This window comes from Schistocerca piceifrons, chromosome 2 (genome assembly GCF_021461385.2).
Source record: "Schistocerca piceifrons isolate TAMUIC-IGC-003096 chromosome 2, iqSchPice1.1, whole genome shotgun sequence".
NCBI lineage: Eukaryota > Metazoa > Arthropoda > Insecta > Orthoptera > Acrididae > Schistocerca > Schistocerca piceifrons.
In genome coordinates, this window is record NC_060139.1 from 870,920,617 (window position 1) to 870,932,796 (window position 12,180).

General features: G+C 44.1%; 1 protein-coding gene across 1 annotated transcript in view; it reads right to left on the reverse strand.

Moving 5' to 3' along the window:
- Positions 1-12,180, reverse strand: part of LOC124775015 (division abnormally delayed protein-like) — a 616,132-nt gene that overhangs the window by 22,851 nt on the left and 581,101 nt on the right. The window contains exon 7 of the mRNA XM_047249776.1: positions 4,203-4,329. Coding sequence (XP_047105732.1) covers positions 4,203-4,329 — 127 coding nt within the window. The remainder of the gene's footprint in view (positions 1-4,202; positions 4,330-12,180) is intronic.

The following is a 12,180-nucleotide window of genomic DNA, read 5'->3' on the forward strand; positions in this document are numbered from 1 at the left end:
GAACCTAATTCAAAATGGTTCAAATCGCTCTGAGCACTATGGGTTGGTTGGTTTGTGGGATTAAAGGGACCAGACTGCAACGGTCATCTATTCCTGAGCACTATGGGACTTAACATCTGAAGTCATCAGTCCCCTAGAACTTAGGACATCACACGCATCCATGCCCGAGGCAGGATTCGAACCTGCGACCGTAGCGGTCGCGCGGTTCCAGACTGAAGCGCCTAGAGCCGCTCAGCCACGAGGGCCGGCGGAACCTAATTGGCATACAGTCTGGACCAGAAGATTTGCTTTTATTATGTGATTTAATTTGCTTCACTCTTCTGAGGATATTTACTTCTACGTTACTCATGTTGGCAGCTGTTCTCGATTCGAATTCAGGAATATTTACTTCGTCTTCTTTTGTGAAGGCATTTCGGAAGGCTGTGTTTAGTAACTCTGCTTTGGCAGCATTGTCTTCCATAGTCTCTCCATTGCTATGGCGCAGAGAAGGCATTGATTGCTTTTTGCCGCTAACATACTTCACATACCGTTTTTGAGATACTTCCTCATAGGCTCTGCGTAATAATGATCTCCCCTTTGTCAAAATCGCTTATCTCAATGTATTTCCCCATTTGCAACCCGTATCTACGCTATGGAGATCCTCCGTCCGTGTCTGCTACGCTTTCATACTTCTGTCACCGCGTCATGTGCCTGCAACGCCACCAGGCGGCATCCTACGTCGCGATGGGCAGTGGTCTTGATGTTCTGGCTGATCACTGTGTAGTTGCCATAATTGGAAGTTACATGCACAAAATAGTTGGATACAACATACCGATCACTCTTTATATACGTTATCTACAGGGTTTTTCAAAAATGACCGGTATATTCGAAACGGCAATAAAAACTAAACGAGCGGCGATAGAAATACACCGTTTGTTGCAATATGCTTGAGACAACAGTACATTTTCAGGAAGACAAACTTTCGAAATTACAGTAGTTACAATTTTCAACAACAGATGGCGTTGCGGTCTGGGAAACTCTATAGTACGATATTTTCCACATATCCACCATGCGTAGCAATAATATGGCGTAGTCTCTGAATGAAATTACCCGAAACCTTTGACAACGTGTCTGGCGGAATGGCTTCACATGCAGATGAGATGTACTGCTTCAGCTGTTCAATTGTTTCTGGATTCTGGCGGTACACCTGGTCTTTCAAGTGTCCCCACAGAAAGAAGTCACAGGGGTTCATGTCTGGCGAATAGGGAGGCCAATCCACGCCGCCTCCTGTATGTTTCGGATAGCCCAAAGCAATCACACGATCATCGAAATATTCATTCAGGAAATTAAAGACGTCGGCCGTGCGATGTGGCTGGGCACCATCTTGCATAAACCACGAGGTGTTCGCAGTGTCGTCTAAGGCAGTTTGTACCGCCACAAATTCACGAAGAATGTCCAGATAGCGTGATGCAGTAATCGTTTCGGATCTGAAAAATGGGCCAATGATTCCTTTGGAAGAAATGACGGCCCAGACCAGTACTTTTTGAGGATGCAAGGACGATGGGACTGCAACATGGGACTTTTCGGTTCCCCATATGCGCCAGTTCTGTTTATTGACGAAGCCGTCCAGGTAAAAATAAGCTTCGTCAGTAAACCAAATGCTGCCCACATGCATATCGCCGTCATCAATCCTGTGCACTATATCGTTAGCGAATGTCTCTCGTGCAGCAATGGTAGCCGCGTTTGAATTTTGTATGGATAGAGGTGTAAACTCTGGCGCATGAGACGATACGTGGACGTTGGCGTCATTTGGACCGCAGCTGCAACACGGCGAACGGAAACCCGAGGCCGCTGTGGGATCACCTGCTGCACTAGCTGCGCGTTGCCCTCTGTGGTTGCCGTACGCGGTCGCCCTACCTTTCCAGCACGTTCATCTGTCACGTTCCCAGTCCGTTGAAATTTTTCAAACAGATCCTTTATTGTATCGCTTTTCGGTCCTTTGGTTACATTAAACCTCCGTTGAAAACTTCGTCTTGTTGCAACAACGCTGTGTTCTAGGCAGTGAAATTCCAACACCAGAAAAATCCTCTGTTCTAAGGAATAAACCATGTTGTCTACAGCACACTTGCACGTTGTGAACAGCACACGCTTACAGCAGAAAGACGACGTACAGAATGACGCACCCACAGACTGCGTTGTCTTCTATATCTTTCACATCACTTGCAGCGCCATCTGTTTTTCCATTTGTTTTACATTTGAATTTACGAGTCTTGCGACACCCCTGATGCTGCTACTCGACAACCGGGATGTCGGGACACACAGTTTGGAAAGCTGTGCTCTAGGGGGTCGTCATTTATTATACAGGTTTTGGGAATGTTATTGACAGCTGGTGATCGGATGCCCTTTCTGACGGCACCGCTCAACTTCCGGGATGGAATCTATCTGCATTTAGTTTCGTGTCCAAGTGCGAGAACGTTTTCGAAATGTTTGCGCACCGCATATCTGAGGCGGGACTTTGGTACCAGCCAGGTTATTACCTAGGTGGATGTGGGAAACCACCTACCTTCATATATTATAAGGAAGTAAAATAACAGCTTTCCAAAATACGTGTACATATTTCTGAGTAGGGGACCCGCAGCTTGTTAGTGGTATGGCCACCGCGCGATTTGAAAATCCGCCCTGTCTCTATTGCTGCACTGTTGCGAGAATTGAGATCTGAACAGAACGGGGGAGGGATGAAAAATACGTAATTCTGTGGCAGTCACAATGTCATTACTTCATACACTACCCGTTTCGTTGGTTACACTTTCATCACCAGGTGGATGGCATCTTTTACGTTGTTCTCATACTGGCAAAATCGGCGATTTCTTCATCTACATCTACATTTATACTCCGCAAGCCACCCAACGGTGTGTGGCGGAGGGAACTTTACGTGCCACTGTTATTACCTCCGTTTCCTGTTCCAGTCGCGCATGGTTTGCGGGAAGAACGACTGCCGAAAAGCCTCCGTGCGCGCTCGAATCCCTCTAATTTTACATTCGTGATCTCCTCGGGAGGTATAAGTAGCGGGAAGCAACATATTCGATACCTCATCCAGAAACGCACCCTCTCAAAACCTGGACAGCAAGCTACACCGTGATGCTGAGCGCCTCTCTTGCAGAGTCTGCCACTTGAGTTTGCTAAACATCTCCGTAACGCTATCACGCTTACCAGATAACCCTGTGACGAAACGCGCCGCACTTCTTTGGATCTTCTCTATCTCCTCTGTCAACCCGACCTGGTACGGATCCCACACTGATGAGCAATACCTGTCTCACATTTTATGTTACTGGGCAAATGATCAATTTTGTATAGGTCGAACGAGTGGTTTGTAACCCACCTCCTTTGTTGATGGATTACTTTTCTAAGGACTCTCCCAATAAATCTCAATCTGGCACCCGCCTTACAAACAATTAATGTTATATGATAATTCCACTTCAAATCATTCCGTACGCATACTCCCAGATATTTTACAGAAGTAACTGCTACCAGTGTTTGTTCCGCTATCATATAATCATACAATAAAGGATCCTTCTTTCTATGTATTCGCAATACATTACATTTCTCTATGTTAAGGGTCAGTTGCCACTCCCTGCACCAAGTGCTTATCCGCTGCAGATCTTCCTGCATTTCGCTGCAATTTTCTAATGCTGCAACTTCTCTGTATACTACAGCATACTTGCCGCGGTAAGTGAGATGGCCAAAGGATCAGGTTGCGACTGGCGAACTTAAGACCAATAGTGTGTGTGTGTGTGTGTGTGTGTGTGTGTGTGTGTGTGTGTGTGTGTGTGCTGCATTCTGAACCGTAAAAATCGCGTAAGCTGCTCAATGGATATAATTCATTCTCATTTCCACGTCAGATGCAGGGCACGTACCGTTCTTCTTGTACTCGCAAGTCACAACGTAATCTGTTGGCCACCAAGCGTGCTAGTGCTGCAAAAACCGCCTATACTTGCCATTACAAATAGCCGCGACTGGTTTCAATTCAAACAAAAAATAAATTTACGAGTACTGAAATATATGAACAAAATATGTGAAACGAGAAGACGGTGGCTTGTAGCTAGAGACAGGCTACTGAGCAACGAGCAGAACAAAAATTCCAAGGATAAAATCAACTTGGTTCGTGTAATAAATGCACACTGTTGACCGCGTTATCGTACACATGCGGCGAGTCGACACTTTACCTGCTTTATATGCCTGAGTTGGTCGCTGAGCTCTGCAATGCGCATGTCCGGCTGGTGGGGCGTCCACGTGATCTCAGGGTTGTACTTCTGCGCCGTAATACTGGACGCCACCACGGTCTTCGTGTACCTGCCGACACAAACAAATATCTTGACAATGAAAAAAATAACTGTGATGTGCGTGCGTCATTCATCTACATGCAAACCTTTTGCAATATCAATGAGTAAGCTACACCGCAACTCTCTTCGAGAGCTGGATTCTTAATTTCCTGAGGTCCGCACAACCAAGCGAAGGCCAACACATGTCCCTAGAGTTTTAGACACAATGTGGGGGTTTAAGAGTGGAGCTCGAGTTCTCCTGGAAGCAGCAACGTTCCCACTGCGAAACGTAGCACAAATTCGGATATGATAGAGGAAGGATATCAGCCGTGTGCTTTTCATAGGAGACACACCAGCATGCATCTCATTGGAGAACATCAGTTCGCTCTAATTAGTTAGTCAGTAACATGCTCCATAGACAATCTGAACGATTCTTTCATCAAAATGATGTGAAACGATCCAGTTTACAAGATATATAGACATGATCAGTGTTCACATTACTGAATACATTATTATTGTTAATGGCTACCAGTTTTTAAGTAGAAATTCGTCAAAGGAATAGGAGTTGTCCAAGAGAAATGATTTTAAGTTAGATTTAAAACTTGCTTCGCTACCTGTCTCACATTTTATGTTACTGGGCAAATGATCAATTTTTGTTGCTATCTAAGGTGTCAGAAATGAGTAAAAAAATTGTAAATTTGTGGTAACGACTATGGGACCAAACTGCTAAGGTCATCTGTCCCTAGGCTTACACACTAAGTAAACTAACTTAAACTAATGACAACACACACACACACATATCCCCGAGGGAGGACTTCAACCTCCGACGGGAGGGGGGGGGGGGGGGGCGGGGGGAGGCCGAACCGTGACAAGACGCCACTGACGGCACGGCTACACCGCGCGGCCAGAAATGTATAACAAAGGTCACTTTTTCCCATATAGTGTTTATGGTACTGACAACACTGTGCTCAAATTATGGTGGATTATTTGGGACGAATTTCATTAGTGAATGTATGTACCGTGACGGCGCAGTTAAAATGCCTTGCACCTTGAAGAGGTACCTACATGACGTGCATGGGTGAACACCACATACAAGCTCGCTTTTGACAATCAGTACTTTCTTTCCAAATGACAAGTTAGTCACGTAAGTATTACCCAACAAAGTGAACTGAACACCTGACTATGGTGGCAGAACTGTCGCGTTTACGCTACACTTCTACTTGCAAATGCTATGCATAACATGACCACCAGTTTTATTTGACAATACTCCTGACTTACCATCACTGTGCTAACATTTACTCGCACTGCAATGTATATGAATCCATTGCTTTGCATATGATCACTCTTTTACTTTAGCGTCTTTCAAAACCATCCCGGCGGAAGTTCGAATCCTCCCTCGGGCATGGGTGTGTGTGTTTGTCTGTAGGATAATTTAGGTTAAGTAGTGTGTAAGCTTAGGGACTGATGACCTTAGCAGTTAAGTCCCATAAGATTTCACACACATTTGAACATTTTTTTTTTTTTTTTCAAAACCAAATACCACAAAAGGAAAAAATTCCTTAGGGTTCCCTTGATAGTCCCGAAGCCCAATCATGTGCAACGGAACTAAGAAGTTTTCGTAGTGTTGTTATTTCTACGTATTGTTCATGTTGTCGCAGAAATTGTTGACCTGTAACAAAAAAGTGGTTCAAATGGCTCTGAGCACTATGGGACTTAACTTCTGAGGTCATCAGTCCCCTAGAACTTAGAACTACTTAAACCTAACTAACCTAAGGATATCACACACATCCATGTCCGGGGCAGGATTCGAACCTGCGACCGTAGCGGTCTCGCGGTTCCAGACTGTAGCGCCTAGAACCGCTCGGCCACCCCGGCCGGCTGACCTGTAACACATTTATTCATATTCTCTGAGGTAGATACTTCAATCCCACATTATTCAGCATCGTGAGGACATCTTACACCATCACGTTTCGTGACTGCATTGGTTTGACCTGAAACGTGGCTGCACTCAGTCTCGTCAGCAAGTTAGTTCCACTATGGGAAGATCAACAGTTCGTTCTATCGAGTAGTAACTAGTAAGTAACGTATGAATGCACGTTAGCAACAACAACAACGTATTTATTGAAGGCATAAAGTCTGCATACGAGCAAGCTATGATATTTAGCAATTTATTAATAAATATCCGTCTCGATCGCACATTATTATACAGGTTGTTTAACTAGTACAGGTACAAATGAAAAGGACGAGTAGAGGACAGTGAAAATAAGCAAATAATCCTAACAAACATAGGTCCGGAAACCAATGCTTTCCCCAATATTACATATCTACGGTGCACTCATGCCGATGTCACAACACTGTTAGCGTCTATGCAATGGCACAAGTGAGGCGAAAATTACAAAGTGATGAACTGCCCTCTTTTGATCTTATCATCATTACGGATACCTAAGTACTGATAAATAGTGTTTCGACAACAAGTGTATCAGTCGAGGCCTGCCAGGTCCCCTGATGTAAACACGTTGGATTTTTTGTTTGCGGATATTTAACCCTTTCGCTGCTGTGGGCGTGTATACACGTAGTGCTACGCCGTTCCCCAGGTGCAGTGGACGCGTATGCGCGCGCCACTTGAGATTTCCTAAAGTGCTATGGACGTCTGTATGCGTCCTTAACTGTCGAACTCTCACTGCTGCAGATGAGTTACTTCCATACCTCGGTGAACAAAAAAAATTCGAGTATTTACCATACAATATGCCTCACTGCATGCTATCATTGAAAAAAAAAATTCGTTTCGATCTCTTGAATCATTTATGAGATATGGTGAATATGAGCGTATGATTCCGATACGCAAGGTCGTGAATGGGAATAACCAATAACTTGAAGACTAAATAAGATATCGTTCCGCTCTGAATTTTAAACGATATTCCTATATCTAATTTACGAGGGTAATCCCAAAAGTAAGGTCTCCCAATTTTTTTTTTTTTTTGTAAGTACATAGACCTGTTTATTTCTACACTGCTGGCCACCGTAAATGCAACACCCTGAAGGGAGCATCCGAATCAAGTGAAATTTACACCATGGGTTTGCAGCGATGAGATATGCAACTGATTAGAATTTCAGCGCAGACGCACATCACGCGCGCCTGTGGCGCCACCTCATAGCGCCATTTAAGGGTTGGCGATTTCGACGAGTGTACGTTCGGCACGTGTGTTTACCTTGTGGTTGTTTCACAAGACGATCAGTTATGCCTCATAGACAACAGCGAACATCGTTTGATCAAGTATCCGAGTTCGACAGAGGAAGGATAGTGGCTTACCGAGATTGTGGATTATCATACAGAGAAATCGCTAGTCGTGTTGGACGAAACCAAACAACTGTAATGCGGATATGTGACCGTTGGATGCAGGAGGGTACGACGGACCGACGTGGTCGATCGCATTCACCTCGGTGCACCACTGCACGTGCTGATAGGCAAATTGTGCGCATGGCAGTGAAGGATCGCTCAGTGACATCCCGAACCATAGCACAGCACATTGCGTCTGTAACGCATCATTCAGTGTCTGCGCGTACCATTCGACGCCGTTTACAGCAGAGTGGTCTGTCCGCAAGACGTCCATTGCTTCGTCTACCATTGACGCAGAACCACAGACGTCTCCGTCGCCAATGGTGTGATGACAGACGGATGTGGACGGCAGAATGGAATGACGTTGTCTTTACTGACGAGGCACGCTTCTGTCTGCAGCACCACGATGGGCGGATTCGAGTGTGGAGACACCGTGGAGAGAGGATGCTGGACAGCTGCATTATGCACCGCCACACTGGTCTTGCACCGGGTATTATGGTATGGGGCGGTATTGGATATTACTCTCGCACGCCTCTAGTACGCATTGCCGGTACTTTAAATAGCCGGCGCTACATATCCGAGGTGCTGGAGCCAGTTGTCCTTCCTTACCTTCAGGGCTCGGCCACAGCCATATTTCAACAGGATAATGCGCGACCACACGTGGCACGTATTGTCCAAAGGTTCTTCGTCAATAACCAGATTGAAGTGCTTCCCTGGGCGGCTCGCTATCCGGATCTTTCGCCGATAGAAAACATGTGGTCCATGGTTGCTCAACGAGTGACCCAGATTACATCCCCAGCTGCCACACCAGATGATCTTTGGCAACGTGTGGAAGCTGCTTCGGCTGCTGTACCCCAGGAACACATCCAACGTCTCTTTGACTCAATGCCGAGACGTGTGGCGGCGGTGATCTCCAACAATGGCGGCTACTCTGGCTATTGATTCTGGCAGGAACCACATGTCACAGACGTCTGTAAACGTAATCATTTGATACTTGGTCAACATGTTATCTACAAAATAAATTTTGTTGTGCTACCTCTTGTCTTTCTTGGTGTTGAATTTACGGTGGCCAGCAGTGTACAATGGTTTACATCACTTTATAGCTTGAACATTTAGTTATTTTTCGACATAATCACCATTTCTGTCGATGCATTTTTGTAGACACTGTGGCAGTTTTTGTATGCCCATGTCATACCAGCTCGCCGCCATGTTGTTCAGAAAGTTATGAACCTCTTCTTTCACCTCGTCGTCGGAGCTGAATCGCTGGGACCACAGTTAACGCTGACACGTACTGTGAGACTCTGAAAAAACTGAAACGGGCAATTCAGAACCGGAGAAGAGGAATGTTGAGCAAGGGCGTACACATCCCCCATGACAACGCTCGCCCACACATCGCTCGGTAAACCGTTGCTCTCCTGCAACAGTTTCAGTGGAACATAATCACCCACCCACCCTATAGTCCTGACATGGCGCCCAGTGACTGTCACCTGTTCCCTAGGTTAAAAGGACATTTGGCCGGAAAGCGATTCAGCTCCGACGACGAGGTGAAAGAAGAGGTTCATAACTTTCTGAACAGCATGGCGGCGAGCTGGTATGATATGGGCATACAAAAACTGCCACAGCGTCTACAAAAATGCATCGACAGAAATTGTGATTATGTCGAAAAATAGTTAAATGTTCAAGCTGTAAACTGATGTAAACCATTGTAGAAATAAACAGGTCTATGTACTTATAAAAAAAATAGGAGACGTTACTTTTGGGATTACCCTCGTACATTTCATTCAGTGCAATATACGAGCTACAATCAACCATACGGAAATTTTATAGTTTGCATAGGTAAACTCTGTAAACTATAAAATTTCGTACAATATTTTACTTAATTTGACGTTAAGCAGTAATTATGACGGATAACTAAAAGAAAAATAATCAGCACTTTATCGTGTGAAGATATCAGACTTTAAGACGCACAAAAATTTTTTCACGTTGTAGTTTTTGAAAAATCGAATGATTTCATATCGGCCGGAACACCGTCCTTCAGCAGTGACACCAGCTTTCCACGAACAGTACAGCATTAAAAAAAAAAAAAAAAAAAAAAAAAAAAAAAAAAAAAAAAAAAAAAAAAAAAAAAGACGCCCCAGCACGGAAAGCAGAGAGCACGTCAGTAGCAGCAGAAAGGTTAAAGATGGATCGATGAGGAGACGTGCTGAATCCTACCTTCACGTGAAGGGTGACACCCGTTGTAATGTGTTCGTCCTTCAAGTGCCGTATTTTGGATCCTCAGTGTCTTTATTACGTATAAGGTGCTCATGTACGTAGTTATAATTAGTCGTACTACGGAAACCACTAGTTTCCGGACCCACGTTTATTAGGATTATGTACTTGTTTCGTTGCCTTCTACTTACCCCTTTCGTTTGAAAATATAATAAACAAACCCCCTGTATACACTACAATCTTGTCGGTTTCGGCTTTCCGCCATCATCAGGTTTGTTAAAACAAAACGGAAAAATGTTAATGAAACAACAGTAGGTTCAATTTGGGCTGCAGGGCAAGACTAGAGAAAAAAATTTAACGGTACATAATAACGATAACCTAGCTGACGACCATAACATACTATTATTAATAGTGTGAAACGAGTATCAACGTCAAATGCTTAGTACACGCATGTACACGAACTAGTGTTAGCGATTGCCTGAGGGCGTCTTATGCTTACGCCAACGGCGGCATCGAGAGTGGGCCTCCTACCGCCAGCACCCTCACAGGGAAGTACAAATGGTTGAAATGGCTCTGAGCACTATGGGACTTAACATCTGAGGTCATCAGTCCCCTAGAACTGAGAAGTACTTAAACCTAACCAACCTAAGGACATCACACACATCCACGCCTGAGGCGGGATTCGAACCTGCGACCGTAGCGGTCGCGCGGTTCCAGACTGTAGCGCCTAGAACCGCTCGGCCACCCCGGCCGGCAGGAAAGTACAATTTTCCATTTAGAGGCCACGAGGTGGTGCCGTCTAGATTATCCTCTAAATGCGCCATCGACTGAGATTCTTCTTCACACCACGTCTTTTTTATTTACTTCGTGATGCTAAAAGGTTTTCTATAAGCAGGTTGTATACCACTCTTACGCATTTTATTCTTATTTCAAGTATGTATATGGTATTATTGTCATCAACCATCGCTAGCACGTGTTCAAAAAGCAGTCTTTTCCGTATAATGTACCTGCTACTGTTACATTAGTGTTTTTGCATTTTGTTTTAACAGATCTGATGATGTCAGAAAGCTATAGCTGTTAATACTGTGAACACATATCCATCCACACATACTATAAACACAAATGTACGTATGTGTCTGTATGTTCCACACTCCTACTAAACCACAGGACCGATTTCAACCACACTTGGTACACATATCCCTCGTTGTCAGGCAACAGTAGTTGTGGGGCTAAGAATCACCTACCTATCATGGTTCAGTAGGTAGGAAGTCATAAACAATGGGATGCGTGAAAAACTGCCGCATCATGCTTGAAATTTAAGTGTGTGACTACTGTGTTACTAACTGTATTTCCAATAAATTTCGCTGGCATTATTTACATATGCCGCTAAATCCACCTACTAAAGTTTGTCATAGTACCACACAGACGAGTAATACAGGAGACATGACGTCATAAACACTAAGACGTGTGAAAACTGCTGCACTGTGCATAATGTTTAGATTTGTTGTTTCTCTTCTACTAACTCCATTCGCAAAACATTTTACAGACAATGGGATGAGAAGTTCCGCCTTATGCAAGACACCTTTTTTTTTGTTTTGTTTCACCCATACATGTTTCAGGACTTTTGTGCTATAGTTAGTGGGTTAAATTTTTATGTTTAACTGTAAAATTGTTGTTACATATTAACATTTGTGTTGTTTACAACATTATTTAAAGGCCGGCCGGAGTGGCCGTGCGGTTCTAGGCGCTACAGTCTGGAGCCGAGCGACCGCTACGGTCGCAGGTTCGAATCCTGCCTCGGGCATGGATGTGTGTGATGTCCTTAGGTTAATTAGGTTTAATTAGTTCTAAGTTCTAGGCGACTGATGACCTCAGAAGTTAAGTCGCATAGTGCTCAGAGCCACTTTTATGTAAAAGTTGCATTTATAACTTAATTGCCGAAAAGTGGGTGTAAGCATTAATTAACATACCTTACATGATGTTATTGTCCATGTTAACTAATGCTTACACCAACTTTTCGCCAATTAAGTTACAAATGCAACTTTTAGATAATGTTGTAAACAACACAAATGTTAATATGTAACAAAAATTTAACAGTTAAAAATAAAAATTGACCCCACTGACGATAGCCAAAAGTGCTGAAACATGTATGGGTGAAACAAAACAAAAAAGTTGTCTTGCATAAGGCGGAACTTGTCATCCCATTTTCTTAGCAGGCACGGATACAAGAAGAAGAACTGGACCACAAGATGATTATTTTACAGACAGTATCCATACAGAATGAGATTTTCACTCTGCAGCGGAGTGTGCGCTGATATGAAATTTCCTGGCAGA